The sequence below is a fragment of the Leguminivora glycinivorella genome, chromosome 21 (assembly GCF_023078275.1).
Source record: "Leguminivora glycinivorella isolate SPB_JAAS2020 chromosome 21, LegGlyc_1.1, whole genome shotgun sequence".
NCBI lineage: Eukaryota > Metazoa > Arthropoda > Insecta > Lepidoptera > Tortricidae > Leguminivora > Leguminivora glycinivorella.
In genome coordinates, this window is record NC_062991.1 from 8803260 (window position 1) to 8829795 (window position 26536).

The 26536-nt window shown below is 37.6% G+C and overlaps 1 protein-coding gene across 1 annotated transcript in view; it reads left to right on the top strand.

Moving 5' to 3' along the window:
- Positions 1–80: 80 nt before the first annotated feature.
- The window catches only part of LOC125237367 (dual specificity protein phosphatase CDC14B-like), a 62655-nt gene continuing 36199 nt past the window's right edge, over positions 81–26536 (top strand). Inside the window, exons 1-2 of the mRNA XM_048144373.1 lie at positions 81–988; positions 3694–3863. Coding sequence (XP_048000330.1) covers positions 3818–3863 — 46 coding nt within the window. The 5' untranslated portion in view covers positions 81–988; positions 3694–3817. The remainder of the gene's footprint in view (positions 989–3693; positions 3864–26536) is intronic.

Below are 26536 nucleotides of genomic sequence, written 5' to 3' on the forward strand. Positions count from 1 at the left end.
CTACTACACTGGTACAGCGACTTAAAATGCGTCTTGACTTTCCGCACTTCCGTCTCGCCGGTAATCATCGATAAAATTAAAATAAAACAAAAACTGACAATGCCAGATTTTCGATAATTATTTACGGTTTATAACATAAATGCCAAGGCGGTTGTTAGCGACATCTGCCGTGCAACAAAGTAACTTATCGTAGATTAATTTAAGCGCCATCTAACAATAAGTTAACAAGTTTATTCTAGATTGATAAAAACGCCATCTATTTTTGGTTGTTGAAGTATATATTACCATAGACAATATTTGGGTCGCGATTAATACCTTCAAAATATCAACCAATCACGAGTAGTAAGAGGGCGCTAGTTGCCAAGACGAATTTGACTTTGACATGTCAAACAAAGCGAGTTTTTCCAACGGCTCCGGTGTACAAACGTCATGCTGTAATGGCGAAGAAATAAATTGCATTCGCGGCGTACATAGTGAATCCGTGACCTTGCGTTGTTATAATCAATTGTGTTGTTATTATTCTTCGTTACAACCGGTGCTTCTGTTTACATGTTATCAATTTTATCATTCGTTGTATACTTGTAGCGTTACACCGCTCGATCTCGCGAGTGTTTTATTGGATTCTGAATAGGATGTGAAGCTAGTGTTATTGAAGATTTAAGTGGATGAAGGTTCCGCGGATTTGCGCGTTATAGGTACTGGCCTTTTGTTTGATCAGAGATCGGCCCACGCCTCAATAAACCGACTCCTACGCCAAGCCTCTGATGGCAACTGCTTCATATATCCTTACAACAGGCCTGAAATGTGGACGAAAAAACTACTCCGGCTATTGTTTATAGTTTCCCGTGTATGATATATTATAAGTTGAAGTGTTAATCAGTCTTAAATTGCTTTGTTGGCTTTTGAAATCGTCGCGAAGAAGAGTTGTTTAGTGTCAACAATCAAGGTTATTTGCCCAAGTCCCGGATTATCTATTGTGAATATTTTGGTAAGCACAAATCTATTTATATCGTTTGTTTTAGCGTACAGCTTTCGCTTGAACACCCAAGATTAAATTATTTTAACTGTGTTTGTTTTTTTTAACTTGAATCACAGTTGCATGTTTGAATCGATTGCTTAATATTCGAGCGCAAAAAACTAACTTTCTAACTAGTTATCTTTTAAGGAAACATGACTGTTAGTTACAAATCCACTTACATGCATTTTATACGAGTCTAATCTGTAGGTAAACTGTATAGAGCCTGATATGTCTATGGGAACATACATTGATAAATAAAAAAGGCAATCAATCCATCATAAAAATAAAAAAATGTACATTTGAAGGACAGGGATTCCAAAGACAGGTTATTCAACTGTATAATGTAATTACCTGTTATTATATTTATCAGATAAGCAGTGATTGGTGATTCAGTTGTCAGTGGGTGGTATAGATTTTTTTTTTAAATGTTTATAGAGGTAAATTGTACCTCAACATAAAAATGATGGGATACCTTTTATAAAACAATTTATTTACTTAAATAAAGCATCCATTGTCTAAATTTGGTCTTACTTAAGTATATAACTTTTTTGATTAGATAGAATTATCTTGAAAAATTTTGTTTAAGTGGTTTAGTAGTTTTTAGTGGGAAATAAAAAACTATGTCCATAAACAAGAAATAGAACATGATTCAGGGATCAAGACCTAGATTCCTAAATCATGTTCTATTTCTTGTTTATGGACATAGTTTTTTATTTTCTACTAAATTCTGGGGCATAGCGGAAAAATTGTTTTACTTTCTGATAAGAATGTTTTACCGTAGCCCTTTACACTCAGGCCTACACAATATTGAGGGTTGGTTAGCATTATGTGTAAATTATAACACATGTCATTATAATTTATTATTAACTTGACAATTAGACTATATGTACCATTCCAATTGCCACTGAAACATAAAGATGCTCTGACGAGTTTTTTGTATCAATATATAAAATGCTGTCCTTACACCACATATATATTTTTCATCATACCCGCACTTTAAATGTGCTATTGCAGGCGGAGCGTGAGTTATAGGAAAATCGTTCTCCCGACAGAATAATGAATCTTCTTGTACCATACTTAACTTTTTTTCATCTATTTACATATTTTTTACATTGCGAGTGTGATGAAAAACATTGTGTGGAACTCGGGGAGTATGAATATTACTAACTCGAGTCTTTAATCACTCCAGCAAGCCGTCGCGGTTTAACTTACTCTCGTTAACTGGTAATATTCAACTTCTTGTTGCACAATGTACTATTGTATACTCATATTTGGCTATGTTTATATTACAATTGGCTACATAAATATTCAGTCTTATTTTAAATGTTGCACTAACAAGACATCATTTAACTAGAATGAAAGCCATGCTTTATGAATGAATGAATCATACTTCATTCACAATAATGTAACTCTTTTCATGTTTGTTATTAGTAACATGATATCCACATGTGAGCATGAAATAATTGCCTTTTATCACAGAATATATAATAGTACAAGTACAGAAGGCTCACTCCTTTGATGTTCACAAAATGCCGCCATTCTAAATTCTTACCTACATTAACAAATGTACGGAACGCATGCAACCGACATTGAATTCTAATGCGCCGCGCGAAGGTTGCCTCCGAATGGGCCGCGAACTCGCGGCCGCCGGCATTTACTTGTAGCTCGGCGATAGAATCTTGGAGTGAGCCGCCCCTGCTTTTATTAATGAAGGCACCACTTATGTAGTTATTATGTCATTTTTGAATTGATACATGCATATTGTCTGGAAAATAAGTGTTTAAGAACATTATGTTAAACTTTCATAGTAAACTATAGTATTTACATTGTTAATACAGTACAATTTCGATAATCCGGCACTGTTGCTGACAAGGAAGTGCTGGATTAGTGGAAAATTCGGATTACTGGAAATTGAAGCTATTCTCCATATATTATCATATTTTTTTATGTCTTATAAAAATACTGTGTTAAAATAATTCAAAAAACTTTTGACCATTACCTGTTTTAGCCACTTAGTCTGACTTGACTGATAATTTATGCATAGATGGTAAACTTGCACTTGAAATTATTACTTGCGTCTATACAGGTTGTTTGGCACATGAACCGACAAATTTTTTTCAGGGGTTTGTGGTGTCATTTCCTGCCATTTCATGCCATTTCATCCTTGGAACCTTGGTCCTAAGAGCCACGTTTCAGGAGATACGATTTTTTCATTTTTCTTCTTAAATCATCCAAAATGTGATATTCGAAGCCCCATAACTTTTTTTGTGGTGTTAAATGCCTGATTTGTTTGATAGTCTTACAAATTACAGCATAAAATGAACATATGGGCCTTTTTTCTTACAAATAAACTGAATTTTAATTTATAATTTTAATTGAGATTTAGTATGAATAAGGAAAAAAACGTAACTCCAAATCCGTGACTCCTAGGACCAAGGTTCCAAGGACGGAAATGAAGGAAATGACACCACAAAGCGCCCAAAAATGTTGTCGGTTCATGTGCCAAACAACCTGTATTTTAGTGCCGGATTACTGGGACGTTTCGGACCACTGAAGTACCGGATTATCGAGACTACTGTAGTAAAATTATATTTTTTTCATTCTATAAGTTTGTAAGAATAGTTCAAAATAGTTTTCTATCTAAAATATTATATAAAAAATAAACTTATTTTCAGATGAAATCAATCAACCAAGTTTTACATAAGATTACCAATCAAGAGAATTGAAGCAATGACGGCGGACTGATCTGAAAGCATCAAGATAAGGAAAACAGCGGCATTCCTGTGCTACAAAGTGAGAATGGATGAAAGTGATGTCATTATATCATCTACGGAAATCATAAAAGGTAACTTACTATTATTTATTTTTTATACTTAGTAAGTTTTAACAGGTCAGAAAGGTTGTTTAAGTTAGTAGTAAAAATAAAATAAATAAAAATAAATATTATAGGATGTTCTTACACAGATTGACTGAGGCCCACGGTAAGCTCAAGAAGGCTTGTGTTGTGTAGTAAGGTCAATATGGATAAGTGTGTTATAAGGCCTATGCCAAAGGCAACCAGACAAAACGTCTGCGGAGAAAGGCTAGCAGTAAGCAGTAAGGTGAAGTGTGTGTCTGTAGTGACCCTGCCTGCTGAGCCGCGGTCCTGGGTTGGATCCAGGTAAGGGCATTTATTTGTGTGATGAGCACAGATATTTGTTCCTGAGTCATGGATGATTTCTATGTATATAAGTATGTATTTATTTATTTAAGTATGTATATCGTCGCTTAAAACCAATATTTATTTATTTATAAAATTATGCCAAAATTAATTGAGGTGTCATTTAAATTTTTAAACTGGCTTTAAATTAACTTTCAGTAGATTTTTTCAGAGGATTCGGTAATATGTTGGTTTGTGACTAAAACATTAAACATGCTTATTGCTTACAAGTAGCAGCAGACAATGTTAAACGTTCTTTAGCGAATTCTGTTGAATAGGTACGCTGATGCAATATTCTTGGTCTGCCACTTAGTCATGTCAAATAAAATCACGTAGTGAATGTGGGTATTTATTGCTGTTTATTTTAAGTAATAAATCTTCCAGGATAAGGTAACATAACAACTGAATATAAAGATTTTTTTTAAACTGACTATTACCTACCCATAGAATTTTCTGAAGGACGTAAGGCGCTTCCCAAGCGGCGCGGCGCGCGCCACGCCGCCGCCACGCCACCTGGGGGTATTTCTTAACCTAGAAACTCTGGTCTGGCGATCCGTTTATTCTTTTACCTCCTATTAAATATATTAGTACCAAATTTCTGCTTCGGACGAACGGACAGAGAGACTCGGCGAAACTACCTTGTTGACTACAGAATCCTAAAAAGGCAGCATAAAACTAGTGCATTATAAGATAAGGTAGATTCATCATTATGGTTATGGCCTAATACCGAATACCCCTTTTAGCTATTAAGCAAATAATATTTGCAATCGTAATATGCTTGTTGAAATGACGATTTCTATAAACATAAGCATAACATATTTAAGTAGGTACCTAAAGAGCTTTTGATACACACTGAGTTTCTAGTTTACCTGCAACACGTCTTCTTGAGCTTACCGTGGGACTCAGTCAATAAGTGTAAGAATGTCCTATAATACATATTTTTAAATTAAAGGAAAAATAGAAAAATTCACACCTCCAGCAGGACTCGAACCTGTGACCTCTGGCCTTGCCGGGACCATCACGCTTCTAACCAGAGCCAGGGCCAGAGGTCGCAGGTTCGAGTCCTGCCGGAGGTGTGAATTTTTCCATTATTCCTTTAATTTAAAAACATGTAATATCTCTCGCAGACGTTTCTGCATGATAAAAAAACAAATGTCCTATAATATTTATTTATTTATTTATTCTCGATTCTGTATAATTATAGATATATCGTTTCTTTATTGAAACTATTTTTAACCGACTTCAAAAAAAGGAGGAGGTTCTCCATTCGACTGAATGTTTTTTTTTTTTATCTTTTTCAAAACCATCTTATCTCACCTTCGCCCTTCTGCCTATCAATCTCAGTATTCGCGCAGAAATACGAGTGTAGGTGTTAACACAAGTGTCGACCGCCACCCATCCATCATTCCATAACCTGCCAATCAAACATAACCCCATTTCCACCGACTTACGGTCGTCCTTCCTCACACAGAATTACAAACTTATCTCTGCACCTGCGCAAGTGCACTACTAACTTTGTTTAATATAACTTTGTACGAGTACAAAGTGGATGATACAGTTTTTAACTGTATTTGTAAGTTGGTCGCGGTCCGACCTTCACGGTTCAGTTGGGACCGATCCAGTGTGAAATAGCCTTTGCATATCTTATTTAGATTTGTAACATAATTATGGGATCTTTATTTGATTAGGGAAGCTATGAATAACAGTAGGATTCCTTATAAACGTACTAGCTCCCCCCCCCCCGTTTTAGGGAAGTGGGAGGTTACATAGAAACAAAAAGTAGCCTAAGTCACTCTCCATCCCTTCAACTATCTCCACTTAAAAAATCACTCAATTCGTCGCTCCGTTTTGCCGTTAAAGACGGACAAACAAACAGACACAAACACTTTCCCATTATAATAATAGTATGGGTATACCTACACTTAGAAAAACCTAAAAGCAAGTAAGGTAAGCCACATTCTCGAGTTAAACTGAGGTGGGTTTTCTTTCGTACTACAAATAAGTTTTTTTGCAAAAAAATCATTTTTGGCACAAGCTTTTATCGCCGACTGTACCTTTCTTTCAACAGTCATCAAATAGTCCTGCGGCGCTGGCTATATTTTGGGCCCTAAGTTAAAAAAATATTAAAGTCGATTTTGTTTTCGTTTATAAATACATTGATAACATATAAATTTAACATTTCGTTTTGGGTCACATTCCTAGGATGCTTTTTTAGTAATTTGGTAATTTGTGGTTATAATTTTTAATTTGACCTAATGTGGTAAAAAAAATATTCGAGAGAAAAAATGTAACTGTATTGCATTTAGAATGATATTTTTAGCGTGTATACGTAGTTTGGGTCAATTTACTCGAGTGCTATATGACAATTTGTCATACCTAGCGAAACAGACACAAAAAAATATTCATGTTAAAAAAAATAAGAAACGTCGCATTGCCTCCTTTAAATATATCAATAAACTGAAATTGTGTTTTCCTACTCCAGTGCTTGATAAAATTTGCGATAATTTAGCAAAAATAGGTTTTTACCATTCCAAAAAAATATTAAAGTTACTAGAGTTCTTATCTTATTAACTAAAAAGACAAGATAAATAAGATACGTGAATTTGGGTAAGTTTAATAGAATGCTTCGAGAAATAATACGGTATTAATATTTGCGTTCGATCAAGTCAAGCGAGCGCAGTGACGCGGGTAGTGTAGGTATTATGATACCGACCGCGCGGCCGTGGCGCGGCAGCGGGGAAGGGCAATGACCTCTCTCGACATTCGACAAACCGCACGTTGTGTACAAAACGCCAAAATTTATTTCAACTGTGCGCATCACGCTATTTAATGCTAAGCCTGAAAGGGTTGTATTTGATAAGACTACTAGAGTAACAATTTTAACTTAATATACCTATTTTCCACATGCGTCAGTAAATAATTTAATTTATAAATAATAAATTTAGTATACATCGTGGAATCTACTACTACTACTGCCAAATAAAATAATGCGATTTATCATCTAAGTACTTTAGACTTATATTTAAGCGTGTCACTCACTATGCAGGTAGCTGAGCGCTTATCTTTCAATATGAATCCACATACATAAAATATATATAATTCAATGAGCTAACACACGCGCCGCCGATTATTCATATTTTATTTTGAAGTACATGTGGGGATCGACGTTGGTACGAGATCATATTATATCGTAAAATGGTGAGGAATTTATATGTAGAAAATACAGGATTATAAAGCAAAATACAGGATGTACTTTTTATAACCGGCAATATTTAACGTGGTGAAGTCATATAACTGATATCGAATACAAAACACTAAACGCCCAATGGACTTGCCTCGCGTGACGTCACGTAGTGTTTTTAGGGTTCCGTAGTCAACTAGGAACCCTTATAGTTTCGCCATGTCTGTCTGTCCGTCCGTCCGTCCGTCCGTCCGTCCGTCCGTCCGTCCGCGGATAATCTCAGTAACCGTAAGCGCTAGAAAGCTGAAATTTGGTACCAATATGTATATCAATCACGCCAACAAAGTGCAAAAATAAAAAATGGAAAAAAATGTTTTGTTAGGGTACCCCCCCCCCCTACATGTAAAGTGGGGGCTGATATTTTTTTTCATTCCAAGCCCAACGTGTGATATATTGTTGGATAGGTATTTAAAAATGAATAAGGGTTTACTAAGATCGTTTTTTGATAATATTAATATTTTCGGAAATAATCGCTCCTAAAGGAAAAAAAGTGCGTCCCCCCTCTAACTTTTGAACCATATGTTTAAAAAATATGAAAAAAAAATTTTATAAAGACTTTCTAGGAAAATTGTTTTGAACTTGATAGGTTCAGTAGTTTTTGAGAAAAATACGAAAAACTACGGAACCCTACACGAAATCTTTCCTCAAATTACTATTAAGCCAATCTTATCCTATCCTACCTGTCGTTTAAACAAAGATGAAATAAAATAACTTAGTTCTTTGCATGTTAATTTGGTTAAATATAACTTATATATTTTCTTTAAGAATATCATATACTTTTAAATGAGCAATTCTTGTATATTCATTTATTTATCAATTCTATATTCTATTCTATTTTTCTATATAATATAAAGCTGCAACCCGACTGACATTTTTCCAAAAATAGCCAGGAGATTTTGTAGGTGGCAGTATTTGGTGTGGCTGTGGTAGTATAGAGGTTGATCTTGCGACCTCGGAAAAATCCGACCGTCGGTCTACCGGTTCCGGGTAAAAAAATGTTGAACGGTCTGGCCAAACGGCAGGACCCTGGGCAGTTTTTGACGCCGCCATTTTTTTGTTTTCAAAATGGCCGACTTTTTTTTTGAAGATTTTTCAAGTTTGTCGTAGAGTGCTCAAATTTTTGTTGTAGAATCTCCAAGAGGCCTTGATTGGAATGAAATAAAAAAATTGAAAAATACTACAAATGTGAGAAAACTGGCCACTTTTGTTTTGTATGGCAACTTTTAAACGGTAAGAGATAGCCGGGGCTGCTCGACCAAATGTCATACAGGGTTTTAAGTAGAAAAAAGTTTCATTAAAAAAATCAATATGGCTGACTTTTTTTTTTGAAAAATTTCAAAATGGTCCTAGCGCGCTGAGATTTGTCACGGGTGGACGGCCACCCGAAGATTAGCTTCGCTGAAATTTGTTATGTAGGGGTTCTCGGGGTTGGAAAATCGATCTAGCGTAGCCTTAGGTCCCGGAAAACGGCGAATTATGGAGTTTTAATGAGTTTTTCTTTCGCGTTAGTAAACGTTAAATATGGTCGTTAATTTCGCCCCGCGCACATCGGCTGCGCTTAGCTTAGTCGTACGAGGTCGGTCTAATGTTCGCAGACAGATTGCAGGTGTCAGGGTTTCGAATCCCGGCCAGAAATTAAGTTTTAATTTTTTGTTTTGTTTTTTTTTTTGTTCTTGTATTTATAAGTTTTTTTTTCTAAAGACGTGATATAATAAAATAGAACCGAGCGAAGCTCGGTCGTCCAGATGTTTTAGGATATTATTTATTGATTGGCTGCAAGAAATGCCTAGGAGTATTGGGCGAACGGTAATTAACAAAAATTACACAGTCAAAAGGTTAATTGTCATTAACCATTAAAAATTAATGAACGCCAATTGTCATTAAAGTTAATGTATTTCGAAAAATAACAAACAAATTATCATCGTAATTAAAGAAATCGTCACGGTGAGTTCGTGGGTGAGCAGTATCCAAGATAGAGCTGACACTGAGCTGACACTGGCTCGGCTGTACCTAGTAGAACCAGGGGCGGCTCACTCCGCGATCCTTTCGCCGCGCTACAAGTACATGCCGGCGGCCGCGAGTTCGCGGCCCATTCAGTGGCGACGACCTTCGCGCGGCGCAATAGAATTCAATGTCGTCTGCACGCGTGCGGTCCGTTTGTTAATGTAGGTAAGAATTTAGAATGGCGGCGTTTTGTGAACATCAAAGGAGTGAGCCTTCTGTACTTGTACTATTATATATTCTGTGGTAGAACTCAGGTTTGGTACAATATAGAGATTATATAAAGACACGCTGTTTTGGTACGACTCATCATGATAAGCGCTTGGGAAAGTAGTACCTAAGCTTTAGCTCATGCTGAACCCTGAGTCCTGTTAGCGTAGCCAGCGTTTTTGGGTATCTCTTTATGATATCACTGCATGATTTGTTTTGTTGATTTTTACGCTGGGTGACGTTTGCTCTTAACGCGGTTGTACAAAATGGCCGAGGCGATGCCAGTCACGGACGTCTGAAAACTGTCACGACTTCGAAACTAGTCTCCAAAGTACTATATAAAAAGTTTTCACAAAACAACAGTTAAAGCTTTTGAAATGGTTGATACTGTAGGTATCTCGAAAATAATAGATACATCATTTCCTTATTGAGGAATTATACTATGAAATAATAAAATCATCCCCTATCAAAAATAAGCACGCCAGTGTTAAAGCCTGTTAAAGGTATGGCAAAAACCATCGTTTTGAACTATGATTTTAATATATATCCATAATTTTAAACAGGCCTATCACAGCTCTCGTTAAATAGTACTTAGATACGAGAGACTAATACGATTGGTCGGCCGAAGGCAAGACAACTCATTGTGATTCGCTGAGACGCTGCTGCAAAAGAATACAAATAGATAAACATTTTCATTAAACTTAACTATCTTATAATTTAATCTGGGGGCACGGCAGTACCCCCGCCAAGTCGAGCACGAAGCCAACACTGCCGTACAATCCTTTACTGGAACCATTTCGCCGCATTTTCAGGCCCCTATTTGAGAACCTCTGGATAAGACCGGAACGCAGAAATTTTCGTCGTCTAGTAAGCTATAATAACATACTTAAAACTCAAAATTGCAAGTCTGTACGTCACAACACGGGTGGATAGCCGCCCCAAGATTAGTATACAAAAAGAAAATTTCTAAAAATTCAAAATGGCTGCCTTTGAACGCCAATTGAAATTTGTATGGAGGTTTTTTTTAATCGCCATAGCTCCGTAACGGTAGGAAAAAGGTTAAAGTGCTTGAACTAATGTTGTACAGTTATCTTAGGTCCATCGAATGGCATTTACAAAATTTCAAAATGGCCGACTTTGAATTATTTTTTTTTATCTTCGGTCCGAGCGCGGTAAAATTTGGCACGTGGTAAAAACGGGGGCCAAAAATAGGAATGAGAATTTTTTTTTGGAAAAGTCAAAAACGGCGGCGAGAGGGGACAAAGTCAAATTTCCCAAAATCAAAGTCGGTCATTTTGAAATTGTGTAGTTCAAGCTTTTTTGACCTTTTTCCTACCGTTACGGAGATATGGTTAGAGTCTGGCTAGCCAAATATTGTTGACAGATATTTCCTTGTGGTATCACCAATTGTCTATGGTTTAAAAAAAAGGCTAAAAGTCTGCTGTCAATTTATGTCACTTATTCAAATTGTTCGCGGGTTATTAAGGGTAAATCTTAAATATTATAACAATGACGATACCAAGCGAGGTCCGCAATTTGCTGTTTAAGCTAATAAATAATTACAACCAAGAGCGAAGTCGACGTGAAGCGGCATATAATGAAAAACTGCAATGTTTACAAGTCGTAAACAATATAGTAGGTTGGTGCTCTATTAATATTTTGATACTTTAAGTACTACTTCTAACATTTGCCTATAACTTTGATTAAGTATGTGAATATAATAAAACTTAAATCTCATAAACAGGAAAAGAGTGTAAAGACAAGGAGAAACTCGAAGCTCTGGAAAGCATTAATAAAATAAAAATATTGGAACGTAACGACTTACTTACGAAAAACCAATATTTAGAAGAAATCAGTGAAGTGACTGGTCAGTAGTAATTTGATATAAAAATATAAAAAATAAAATAAATAATATAATTTAGCTTATATACGTTCCACTGCTGGGCACAGGCCTCCTCTCATGTCTGAGAGGGCTCGGGCTATATAGTCTCCACGCTAGCCCAATGCGGGTATTTAAATTTATAATTTGTCGCATTTTTCAATTTTTTTTCTGTATGTCGCAATTTCATTCTAATCAAGGCTGCTTGGAGATTCTACGACCAAAATTAGAGTGCTCTACGACAAACTTGAAAAATCGTCTAAAAAAGACGGTCATTTTGAAAAAAAAAATGGCAGCGTCAAAAACAACCCAGGGTCCTCTATGACATTTGGTCGAACACCCCTTGGCTATTTCCCGCCGTTTGGTCAGGCCGTCCAACATTTTTTTACCTGGAACAGGTAGACCGACGGTCGGATTTTTACAGGGTTGCAGGACAAACCTCTATACGGCCACACCAAACACTGCCACCGGCGGAACCTCCTTCTGGCTGTTTTTTGAAAAATGTCAGTCGTGTTGCAGCTTTATATTACACTAGCTTTTGCACGCGGCGTCGCTCGCGTTAGAAAGAGACAAAAAGTAGCCTATGTCACTCTCCATCCTTTCAACTATCTCCACTTTAAAAAATCACGTCAATTCGTCGCTCCGTTTTTCCGTGAAAGACGGAGAAACAAACAGACATACTTTCGCATTTATAATATTAGTATGGATAGATAAATGTAAGTAAAAAAATACATACGTATTTTGATTACCATTTTTCTAAGGTAGGGTTAAATTCGAAACCAATTGAGGTAATGTCGAAAATCTGTAAAAAGGATACTAATGCCATATAATGAGAATAATTACAATAATGGCTACCGCAGTCTCACCACCTGTGTTTGCACACACGCGCGCGCACAGAGACACACGCGGCGGGGGACTTTGTTTTATAAGGTGTACAGATATATTATGCCGCCGTGCGCTTCGTGTCCATTATAAATGAAAATTAAGGAAAATATAGGAAATAATATTCAAGTTACAATTTATTGTTTTTGGGTTTTGTATCCATTTGCATCCATAAATATTTCCCGTCATAAAAATTACACCCTGTATTGTGGAACTAAAAACTGAAATCAATAGTTACAATAATATAATCACGGTGTATGAATAGGAGCGCCGGATCGAATTAGGTACTTCAATATCGGGACAAAAGGTTCTGGAGTTTCGAGGATTTCGTAGGGAAATGTAAAATAATAGTGCATTAGGGTAATTCCGAAAGTCGTCTAATTACGAAAGTCACATAAAAATCACCATTATTTCCATCATATCAAGATTCCCTCTTCGGAATTACCAGAGCATTTTTGTCATTCGGAATTACCCTAATGCACCATAATAAAAATTTACGATAGTTTAGCTAGTTTACTTCGTTTATTTTAGATAGTAGACCTTTACGTGTTTTCGACATTTATAATTGGTCTGTTTTCGTTACTAATTTAATAAAGTTCTTAAGGTTACCTACTATGTATAAGTTTTAATTGGGAAGACTTACAAAAAAATCGGGAGAATCCCGCCAAAGCCCGACCCTCTGGCAATCTTAAATTATGTATGACTGCGCACGAGAAGTAGGTACCTACGCCTCGTGTCACAGCGCGGCGTCGCGCCAGCGGCATGCGCCAACCTGATTGGCTATCGGTTGCGCGCCACACAGCGCAAAAATTTAAAATACTACTCTATTGCGTTGCGTTTTATTCTGCCAAATATTGAAAACCCATGGATGAAAGTGACCCAAATTAAAAATGATGACTTGATATCATTTTATAATAATATAGACGTCAACTTATTAACATGAAATTTTTTTTCAGGCTTTGACAGGGTTTTTATTAAAAAAAAAATTTTTTTATATATAAGCAATGGATAAAATGTGACACACTTTAAGAAAATATATATATAATAATGTCCTGAATGGTATAAGACTTCACTTACCAACTCTAATATTTTGTTAGGTGTTTTAGGGCCAATATTAGACATTTTTAAAATATCATTAAACCCATGGATGAAAATGACCCAAAATGCATATGTACATCGGCAACCACGTTGTTTTTATATAGATACAAATAATTTCTTCTCGAATATTTTTTTGACTGAACACTGCTTAAAAATAGAAATACCTAAATTTCGAGCTAAGCAGGTACCTAGGACGACCCAAAATATTATTTTTATATTTGATCAATAGTCTAAAAACTATATGCAAAAAAGAAGCAACGTGAATATTATCGAAACCTCAAAAGCTATCGCTACCCGACTAAAATTTAGTCGGGAGTGTTCTTAACCATGTTTCATGAAAATCGGTCCACTATGTCGCGGTCGGGGGTTTTTTCAAAATTTAATTTTGTGCCACTGGAACTTGAGTAATGCATGTGCTCTGCCTACCCCTTATGGGATACAGGCGTGATTGTATATATGTATGTATGTATTAATTTTGTGGTTAGGTTATTAACCTTTTAACTAACTATATTAACAATTTCGAAAACGGCCAAAAAACGTCTATAAATATAAATAACACCTTTTCATTAGAAACCCTGGAATAAATAGGCAGTATTCACCGGCGCCAAAAACACAAGCCTCAAGATATTGAATTTCAGGACTTCACCTTGACTTTACGAACTCGATAACATCACTCGAGCACTCGTATCAGCGAAGCCTTCGTTATTTTACCACCAAGCCAAATTACAAGACCACATATAACCGCGAACGAGACTCGAATGAATAGCCTTATTTCCTATGCGAATTTGAGCTTATAACAAAAACGATGTAAGTGTTTTTGTATTCTGCTGTTTTAAGCCAAAAACGGAATGCCATTTGAAAGCCGTATGGAGATATGACTTTTTAGGTTAGGTTGGTAGTCATAGAAGACGTCCGGTAGACTCCGTATTATAGGTAATCTTAGGCGGCTTGGAGATTCGACCATAAGCTATAAAGCGAGCGATTGCTATTGATTGATGGCAATTCCTCTCTCCGCGTGAGCCATTTACCGTTTGATTCTAGCACCTTTCTTCTCATTTTTGCTGGTAAAACGCCACCCAAAGGCGGTTAACCACTGAAGGAAGGAATGCCAAAAAATTTCACTCATCTGGTAAGGTTACCATCGTCATTGGTTTATGAAAGATGTTTCTCGAATGTTACACCATAAATCGTCTGCGATAGAGGATAAGGTCAAAGATGATGGTAAGCCTCCGTACCTCCGTAGCTCGTAACTCAGTTGGCAGACTCTTTTGGATCGGTGGTCAAATGGTCGCCAGTTGTGTCTTGCCGATGTAAAATTTTCCTTTAATACGCCATCTATTTGATTAAGTCTGTGCCAGTGGTTTTATACACTAAAGCCCTCTTAGAACAAAGTGGGTCTAAGGAAAAGCCTAACGTAAATGTCTCTTTAAATAACTCGTTGTTTCTTACGTTACGGGTTACGGACGTTATGAATGTTACGATTTACGTTGTCGTAAAGCGGCGGTCGTGTTCTTTGGTCGGATTTTAGGATTATTGTTGGGTAAAATATGTGTTGCGAAAAGATTTAAAAAGTGTTTTCAGTACTGATGTGTTTTTTTACGCACTAATGCGAGAAGTGGTTCATTATATGCCAGGTCGAAACTTCGGAGGGCCATCTGTACTGAAAAACGTCGTACGATACACGTGCGAAAAGGAAATTCGTAACTCGTGTCGATTTAAAACACTCCCTTCGGTCGTGTTTTAATTTATCGCCACTCGTTTCGAACTTCCTCTTTTACGCACTTGTATCGTAATGTACTATTACTTTGTGGTATGCTTATAATATGCTTCCGGCGGGACTTGAACCTGCACCTTTTGCAATCTGTGCATAGCTCTTAACCGCAAAGGAATGGAATGCGCGCCCGCCATCGGTGTTCCCAGAAAAGTACGACCTCGGTCTCTTTAAAGCAAGAGTGAATAGGCTATTATTGAATCGGTGAGCTCCATTTTAGACTCTGTCTTCACTTTCCATCAGGTGTGACTAGGGTCAATCGCCGATCAGTCCATAATTAAAATTTTGAAAAAACCTCCTACATAGTGGACCGATTTTTATGAAACATGGCTAAGAACACTCCCGACTAACTTAGCTTTCAGACAAAAAGAAACTAAATCTAAATCGGTTCATCCGTTCGGGAGCTACGATGCCACAGACAGACAGACAAACAGCCAGACAGACAGACACGTCAAACTTATAACACCCCGTCGTGTTTGCGTCGGGGGTTAATAAAAATATTTAAAATTAAATTGAGCTACGGCTGCCACGCCGGACCTCGCAAATCCTTCCATGCCTTTCCAAGTACACGACTTCATTGCATGAAATTTGCATGCAACTAAATTTCAATCTTTTAATGCGTCTATGTAACTAAAGTATTTTTGTAATTGTATAACTTTTAGTAACTCAACTTTACATTACATGCCTATACCTACCTACCTATTTGTGTACCTAATACTCTCTCATACTTGCTTTTCGTTACTATACATAGTAACTGAATTGATATTGAACTGATAGAAACTGAATTTTCGCTACCCTCTGAACCGTAATCGCGTCGGAAGCGAGGGGTTACAGGCGACCTTATAACCCAATAGGGTTTTCATCGACACATAGAACACGGTAAATTGCTTTGAACGCGACCGCGTTAACCGCGTTTACTGCGTTGTCATCGAAACTGCACACCTGTGAATGAAAATAGATCCATGTCAATCAATAACTTGGAAAGAATAGAATAGTAGAATAGGAGTACATATTTAATTTAGCCCAAATCGGAGTACGTCGTACTAAAGTATTTTTCCTTTCCGTTGGGTATAATTATTTCGCCGAAATCATTTGTAAGGGGTAGAAAGAATGTTTGACAGTAGTGATTTTTTAACCCCCGACGTAAAAACGACGGGGTGTTATAAGTTTGACGTGTCTGTCTGTCTGTTTGTGTGTGTCCGTCTGTGGCATCGTAGCTCCCGAACGGATGAATTTTGTGGGTAGGTTATTATAATATAAGGGCCTCTTACACCATCGAAATGTCTTCCTTGAAAAACCTTCCAAATGTCTGATACTGACTGTACTTCGAACGCACCGACTAAAACACTAAAAGCTTATAAAAGCCGGGGTATATATTTTTAAAAGATTGAATGATTTTATAAACAACATACCTAACCCATTGAATTAATACAAATATGTACCTCTAATAGTCGAGTCTCTTATACTATTTTTCACCTTAGATGAGTTCGGTGACACTTCCAAAAATTGCAATGAGTACCTCTACGTATGCAATCTCGCTGGGAAGCCAACCGACCTCAGAATCTCCGAGCTTAATGCACTTCGCCTAGAAGAAGTTCTAAAATATGAGACATGAAAAGATATAAATACAAAGAATGCCTACAAACAACGTTAAGAAAGTTATGATTTCTTAATAATCTCAACCCTCATTCATAACACCAACAAAGTCTTGGAATCGCACCAATAATACGATTTCAGCAACTTATTACCAATTTTCATAAAAAGCGAGACCAGATGTTGCAAACAGAATTGGTAAACTTCCATATTTCATATTGTTTTGAGATAAAATATAGGCAATTGGATAAAGTTTCCGTTTCGTTTGAGCAGGCCGTTTCGTACAAAAACTTGGAAATTACATGTCTCTAGACAATAGGTTAAGTTTGGATAGGTGGCGTGAAGAACTTGATACCTTGCCGCTATCGCCTAAATGTATTTGTCTCTTTCTATCTTGAAGGATAAGTTAGCGGTAGGGTATCAGGTTTCACAGCATGGAAATTAAAAGAAGGTTCACTTCATTGCTAAGCGTCAAAATATTACTGAGTATATGATTTTGTATGTTTCATGTAATAGAGGGGGAGGTTTGAGCAATTGTGTACACGAATTCTTGTTACCACAGGTACTATCAGCTGCAAAAGTGCATGGAGAAATTATGAATGAATTCATTGATAAATTCGCCATCCACTGTTGCAGCTAATAGTGCCTGTGGTAACAAGAATTCGTGTACAGTAGTTAGTTTAGGGCAATTTCCTTTGCCTAAAAGATAAATCAGCCTGAGCCTGAGATGTGGTAGTGGTAGCCATTGATACCCACCTGCGGGGGCACCTTTGGATGAGACTAGCCCAGGACCGGGATAAGTGGCGTACACGAAGGGAGGCCTATTAATATGCACAGCAGTGGGCGATAACCGGCTGAAATGATGATAATGATGAAATGTTACCTTATCTGTGGGCCCTTAAGTAGGTTATTGTGACATTTGTGACTGTTTTTGTTTATAGTCCGGTTTTAAAAAATCCTTATTTACTTACTTACAGTTAACTAGTTAGATAGACACAAATATACAGCAGTCGTTTAATTTATCTGTTTTGTGATTACCAATTTGGATATACATTTTTTTGGTATTCTTTTCATTGCCGTAACACATGTTCTACGGCAGATAAATGTCGTAAACCATTGATCATGCTTTGTCCATCTTTTTATTAGAAATCTCACTGAATACACGTAGGCGCTTAGTGACCTGCAGACTATATTTGGCGAGCGTTCGTCCAAGACCAAAACGTGGGCGTTTAAAATTACTATTGCTTCCTCTGTTAACATGCTCTGTTTAAACAACATTGACTTATATATTACTTTAGGCCTTAGTGCGTTTTCACATTATCCGATCCGATATAGGATGTAGGACCGATATCCCATACATTTAAGCCGCCATCTTGGATTTTTGCCTTTGAAATCCTTCCTACATCCGATATCAGATCGGATAATGTGAAAACGCACTTACAGTCAAAATGCGAGCCAAGCGTGTTGTCTAACTCAACTAGCTGTCAATGGTGACACTTCGCCGTTCATTGACTGTTAATCAAGAAAATATTGACGCTGATTAACAATGTTATTTGCCGATTCAGAAATAGGCACAAAATTGTCAGTGTCTAGTGTGAACTCATCAAGCAATCTCATTATAGCGTTCCACCAAGATACACTAAACGAGAAGGATCAACAGGAATTAAATGAACAGGGCTTGTAACCATAAGTAACATTATTTGACGCTCTTTAACGATACACAACTGGCTCCATGGCACACGAAAAAGCGATACAGAAGTAACTAATTTACGCTACGAAGCTACAGGCCCTCTCCTATCTTTGCTTTAGAAATCTTTGTTTCAACAGTTTCAGGAGTCGTAAATTTAATGACGCAACCTTATCCGCTTACGATCGGTGTTCATTTAAAGTGTTCGCTAAGTTTTAATGGTTGGGGTTTGGGTTGTTTAGTCCGTGCGCTGTGGGGAAATGTTATTTTCTTTTTTTATTCGTAATTCAAATTCACGGATTTTCAAAAACAGCAAGATTGCCAAATGTGAAAATTCTGAACTTACTTTACAAGTACTGTCACATCCTTCTGTCACCTGTTTCACATCAGTGACATCAGTTACACTTCGCCGTTCATTGCCTGTTCAACAAGGGGATATTGACGCTGAGTAACAAAGTGTCTTATCAATCCAGAAATAGACACAAAATTGTCAGTGTCAATGTTACTGTGGTTAAATAACCCACTGGCAAGATTCATTTTTCATTTTCAACCGTAAAACCCTATTCATTTACATTTTTGAGTGTTTTTTTTATGTTGTCTTTGTCCATTTGTTTTTATATTAAATAGTCGTCAAAAATCTAAATTGATTACATTGCGTAATAATGTTTTCCAGTATAAATGATGCCAGCCCCTTATTTCAACACTCCTGTCTTGTCATGTAACTTTTGAAATGTTTATCACAAACATTTAATTTCCGTTCAAAAAGTCATTGATATTTTCCCGTGTTGTTAACACACATTTTAGCATTCACGTTATGTCATACTGTACACCTTCCGCTAGCAAAACAATTGGGGTTGAATCATAGTATTCATAGTAAACCTTATTGAAATTTGATAAGATCTACCAACAGTCACTTAGGTGTTGTATGTTACCACCCAGTATTCAGCTGGCCTAGCCGAAGTCGCAAGCGCTGACGCTACGTGGCGATCAAAATGTAGCCTGGCTCTGTTGTGCCACTACTGAAAAGCGAAAGGGAAGCTATCTACGAAACTCTTATGAAGCTCAAGCGATTGTGACGTTGGCTAGTTACCCTGTGCAGAGCCAATTATCATCCGCCCACCTAAAAACGTTCCGCTAACCTTAAACTGAAGTGCAACGAAGAGCTACTATTAATTCAGGCATGCGATGAGGCGTGGCCGACTGTCAGCGTGGCCGTGAGTTTGAGGTTAATAAATACGACCATATAATAAAAAAAATTGTTGGGAAATTGTGAATGAATGTGGAAGGAGGTAACGGGAGAGGAAAACCGAGGAAAAGGATGGACTGTGTGACTTGTGTGAAAGATGATAACGATACGACAATAACGGAGGTATCGAAGCGGAAGACATGCTGCGCCGATCCCAAATGACTGGGATAAGTTTAGGCGAATGATGAGTTGGGAAACTGTCATAGGACAAGAACTGTCGTTTTTCACTGCATACTTACGCTCGTATTCAGTCCGCTTCTCTCCTTTTGTAGACCTAGAATCTATGCACAAGAATACGTACAAGACCGGTAGATATCAGCACTTTGGAGTGAAGGGTCAATGTACTTTATTTTTCTGATCCAGACGTAAGACGGCAGAACCTCCTTCCTAACATATTGGTTAGGCTATTCCTAATAGGGGTGTATGACTATATGAACTAACGTAAGAAGCGAAAGAGAGCAGAGTTGTAGTCTTTTTTTACATTGACCTTACGTAACTAAAGTTTTTAATTTTCCTTACCGACCGAATGCCTGAAGGTGATTGGAACTTTAAAATGAAGTGCAGTAATAGCATTTAATTTAGGCACGCGATGAGGCGCAACCAAGTGTCAGCGTGGCTTTTTGAAACGTGACTAAACTTGTTGTTCTCCCTTGAAGCAGTAAGTAGTTGAAAAAACTGCGTGCATCTACGTGTATCTTCGACTTATCGTAAATGGCGAATATTGTTTCTTAAGTAAGTAGTTTAGATTCTACAGAAATCTTGTGCCTACTACAGGAGGTTGGCCATTCTTCGGGCTATTGACGTCGCAGTTCGAATCAGCGATCTGCTATTCATCTTGCACCAGTAACTGAGGTATTCGAGAATATAGATAAACCAGTATAGTCACAGCTATACTATCGGATTCCATTTTTTTATTTGCCGAAAACGGGGCTTGAAGGATCGACGCGAACGGAACTTTAAACTGTAGTGAAGCAAAGAATAATTTAGTGAAGGCATGTGATGAGTTGCGGCCGAGTGTCAGCGTTTATTTATGGTGAAGTCACAACTATCAGCATCGAGCCACATTTTGTGTATGAAAACCACACCACCACTGTAATCAGTTTGACATATACTTACAAATAAAACACTTTGGACTTTGGAAAATTCGCTCGTTAGTATAGAATAGAATAATTTATTGAAAAAACCTTATTGCTAATGTTACATTTATGTGTATGAAGTGAAGACACTTACGCATCGGAAAGCTGGAAGCATGCGTACGCATGTTCACACTAACGAGCGATTTCTCAATCAGAAAATGCGGCTCGATTCCGATAGATGTGATTCCACCCTTAGTCTCATTCCCTACCCTTGCCAATTTCTTTTCCCTAGGCCGAGTTAAAGTTTTGCATCAAACTTTCAAACTGAAGTGCAGTAAAGTGCTATTCATTTCGATTTCAGACATGCAATAGTGTCGGTGTGACCTTGAGTTACGTAACTAACAGGCGTCGTTCCTCTCCTTTACCGAAGAAGGGCTGGGTTTGATAGTGGTTATAAAATTTACGGCCGTAATTCATATATCGAAAGCTTTCATACTTCACTAGCTAAGTGACCCAAGATATTAGTCTCGGAGTCTGGCTAACTTCACGCAGCTTTGACTTAACTTCAGAACCTTTGCACAGTAAACGTCAATGTGATTTTTTTGGCACTTAGAAGACGGTATAAATATGATAGGGTTCTAGAGTGGCCTAGCCAGGTAGATCTGGCAGTTAGGTACTCCGCCGACGGTGGATAGGCATTTTAGGGCTTCGTCACCTGAGCGATGTCAGCGGGAAGATTGATACCTATTTGTCCCTTCTTTTGCTTGAAGTGGACACAATTAGAAATGGTCGCAACTTGGAACATGCTCTATGCCCGGCAGGGACAGTTGGGAATGTACCAGAATGTTTCCAAAATAAAGGAAGAAAAGGGATTTAATAACTAGTTAATAAACGGCAACCTTCAAGGGTGAACAGGCATCTTCTGGGCGAGCTCACTCCATCGTAATCCACGTCTTTGCCTTTGGCTGGCCTGTGGCCAAGATAGCCCATCTATAATATAAAAAAAAGTTTTATTTATTTACTGCTAAAAAAGAAGCTAGCATATAACGATATCAAATTATTATGGTTTGTCCTAAAACATGGCACTGTTATATTTTAGCCTCGGTCAACGATTAAGAATACATAAAGCCAACATACAAAATAAGGTGTGGCGCAAGGGCGAGCGATGGGCGTGTTACTTAATGTCACCCATTATAGCTTTCTGGTATTGTATTGTATTGTATCTGGTCAGTTGTAATGGCTATTATGTGATGGGCTGGTAATTGAATATTTTAACATAACTACGGATAGCACAGGAAGTGCGCAACAGTATCTCGCTCGAAATTCTTTAGTCAGCCTAATAAGTTTCTTATTTGTTTTGCTACTTCTATCTAATTATGTCTTCTTCTTCTTCTTCAACCTAGCGTTTTCTCTGCCTAGCGCCGCGCCGGTCCGCTTTACTGCTCAGTCTTCTCCACTTCGCCCGGTATTCGACATCCTTAGGCGTGAGATTTTTCTACTTCTAATTTAGTATATAATATATTGTATATCTATTTTTATTTTGAGGTACGGGAAGGGGCAGTTAAAGTTTTCTATAGTGGGCGAAGACGCAGGCAGATTGGTGCTAGTAGTTAAGAAATCAATATTCAATTTTAACGTGTCCATGACATTTGGATATGTAAATTGTGAACCCACGCGTTAAACACTCTAGACAAGCAGTCTGGTTCAAATGTTCTACGCAAACGTGCTTTGAGAGGAAATTAAGAAAATGTATGACGTTGCTTTCATACGAGAACTTAGCCCCATAGTCACATGCCACACCGGAGGTCAGGTGAAATAAGTTTTTGGAATAAAAACATTTTGATGCAAATTTTATATAAATAATAAATAAATATTATAGGACATTCTTACACAGATTGACTGAGGCCCACGGTAAGCTCAAGAAGGCTTGTGTTGCAGGTACTCAGACAACGACATATATAATATGTAAATACTTACATACATAGGTAACATCCATGACTCAGGAACAAATATCTGTGCTTATCACACAAATATGCCCTTACCGGGATTCGAACCCGGGACCGCGGCGCAGCAGGCAGGGTCACTACCGACTGCGCCAGACCGGTCGTCAAAAGTAGTAGTATATATCTAGTTGTACTTTTATTTTCACAGACAACTAATAATTATCGAGACATTTTTTTTATCATAGGCTTCCCATGCCCACTTCCAAGTACATCGATCGATCGTCATGTGTGGCATTGTCAAGTCATCCAATCTACATAACATATGTGTGCAAAATTTCGCCCAATCGGGAAGTGGTTGAAATATAGTTTCCAAGAATTGACACACACCTGCTAAAATATAATTATGCATAAACAGAATTATGCTAACAGACCTGGTAAAACCCAGTTAAGACAATAAATATATGGAAATTAATGAACACACGGATTTTATTGAAGTCAGGTAAAAATGTTAGATTCACAATCGCTGACAAACACTAATCGAAACGTTTCTGTTTTTTCGAAATCGAAATTAGTACATGATGTTGATGAGGTTATTAATTTACTACTTTTACGTCAAGCCTGTTAAAAATGACCTGCTCAACTATATCTTCCTGTCCTTGATAGCTTTACGCTGATAGTCCACTATCATATGTTTATCATAGAAATATGATCATAGGTCTGTATGCCTCCCTTTTTCTCCTACGTGAAGAAAAATGATCATGAATCATAGAAATATGATCATAGGCTGTTGTTCTATGATAAACATATGATAGTGGACTATGGGCTTTAGTGCGCAATACCTCTGATGTCATTATATTACGATGTCCACAAGTATATTAAATACCTTTAACGACTGTTATGTACTATCTAATCCTTATAGCATCATCCTCACTGTTTATTCATATATAATCTTGCAAAGATATAAGGTTCGCTGATAGCCATAAATAAATATTTTGACATTTTTGACCTTTTTATACACGGTCAGCTCAAGAAGGCTCGTGTTATGGGTACTTAGTAAATGTCTGTGATCGTCACACAAACAAATGCCCTTATCAGGATTCGAACCCAGGACCGCAACTTATTAAAAATCACTACTCGCTAGGCCAAACCGGTCGTACTTTACTGTTAAAGTCCTATACGGTGATTCGAATCGATTTCTATTTAATATACGGATATCAATGAGAGGCCAAAATAATACAATGACGAACCGGATCCATGCGTGACTAAAAGTAATCAGGCACATATAATTTTATATGAGGATTCGGGGATGTTATTTGTAACAGGTGCAGCTCATTCAATAATAATATGGTTTGAAAAATAGATTATTGGAAGGAATGGTCGGAGGCATCGAAGGTTGTTTTCTTGCAGACAATGAAAATGAAAACAGACATATTCAGGACTATCAAATCTGCAAGTGCAAGTAAGGCTCCCCCACATCTAGCGTCTCGTTCGCGAGCGTAGCGTCTTGCCAACTGTATGGCAAAACTTACGCGGCGTCTTTTTCCATACAGTTGGTCCGACGCTACGCTCGCGAGACGCTAGATGTGGGGGTTGGGGGCGGGGGCTAAATATTTGAAGGAGTGAAAGTTGAGAAAATTTGTAGAATACACTGGTTAAAAAAAATGGAATTAATATGGACTATGTGCCACTGAATGCGATGAGCACGGGGCGTAATGCCATTTGAATGAGGGACATTTCAGATTCTTTGGGCTGTGTAGTGTATGTACGGGTTTGGACAGTTAAGTACTGGTCTCAAACATCCCGTAATACGCACACCACAGAGGTCCTATACCTGTCTCGGGCATGCATGGCGCGCGGAACGTAGGCTAGTCTGTGGCCAGAGCCGAGGGATGCAGCTCGGAGGAGCGGCAATAAATAAGATAAACGTGTGCGCGGCCGTGTATGTTAGCGAGCCAGGATGTAAGGAACGCTCAATAGCATATAATACAGGCTGTAATACTGTACGTCAGGGTTATAATTCGTCCTTAATACCTGGGTTTATAATAAGTACGCATTTAGTATTTACTCCATTTCTGATTTCTTTCATTTCTTTCGAGATTGTCACAATTTTGTTTTCTTTCAACCCGTTAATTGCCAAGAGGAGCACTGAAATTAGGTAGTTTCATGTGCTCTGCCTACTTCTTTATGGGATACAGGCGTATGTATATTTCGAGGCACAACCTGCAACTATAGGTCGCGTTTTATTGTTTTATGAGGTACAGCGGGCAAATCTCGACTGGGCAGCAATTGTAACTAATCATTTTTTTCCATTATTACACTATGATGTTGACTTCTACATGCATCAACTGAACACGCCTACCATATATAACCGGTTTACACTCTATTTAATAATGCTAATATTTTAAAACATGAAAAAATGGACCAGTTACATTTGTCCCCCAAGTCAAGATTTGCCCCTCTGTACCTTATCTGAAATGTTTGTTGGCAATAATGGCAATATTCTAAATTTCTAACACCGCGCAATGTATTTTGTGCTCCAGAAGCTCCTAAGTTTTGCTGTTCTGTTAAAACCTTCTAGTGTCAATGTCCTTTGACTACACCACAGTATAATAAAGAGTACTATCGTACAGTATGGCCACTCCCGCTCCCCGCTGAAAGTGCCGTCCACCCCCTCTCGGTTACCTCACAGTTACCACCTGTCAAAAACGCGAACAATCGAGCTGTCATATTTCACTCATACAAGCATAGTACGCGTTCACCTACACGAGCTTAGACTGTGTGCTAGGATCGCGCCTCTTTCATATATTTGATCGCCAGTGTCCGGGGTGTGACTACACTGAACTTCTCCTCCCTTTGAATATTCTCTTTCGTTAATAATATCGCCGCCTGCTCCAACTTGGTCCAGGGTACTAAATCTACGCTAGCAAGTGCGGAATAGAGGCCAATTATGGCTTTATAAACCTCTAACTACTTACATGCAAGCAATGCAGCTTTCTTTTACCTTTATTTTTTATACTATCAACATTATTATAATTAAATAATTGAGTAAGCCTTGTTAATGACCATCGCTGGTGCAAATCAAATGCTTTTAAGATTATCTCAGATAAGATTCCCTTACAGATTTTTTAAATGACAATCAAGGATCAAAAAATGGGGTATGATCCGTATGATTCTTAGTATGGAGACTGTAAATCCTATATAAATAATCCTGGCAGAAAACAATGTACAGAATATTTACAATAGGCTACTTGCATCCTAGTCAAATCAGCTTCTTTTAAAGAACTGTCAAAACGAATTTGAACGACTTGCTAATACGGAATTTATATGAAATCGAATTGAGTGACGTCACGGTCAACTCAGTTACTTTATATATTTCTACCGGACTTATTAAATAGAAATTGGATTCAAAAATAATTTCTATGCATTTTTTTCTTATAATTATCTGGTGCTTCATTTCGTGCATGGTATTAAATCGCGCGACCATGATTGCCCTGCCGGTCTTCGGAGGCCTGTGCTGTGCATTACGTATATGCGGGGTGTATTAAAGACTAACAGATAGGTACTTTATTCTTTTTGGTCGTTAGGTTTTTTATCAATTTATCATTTATTTTGATACAAAAAAAAGTATGTGTATAAAATAAAAACCTAATGAATAGAGTACAGCTAGCAGCAGTCATGTCAGAGACACAAAG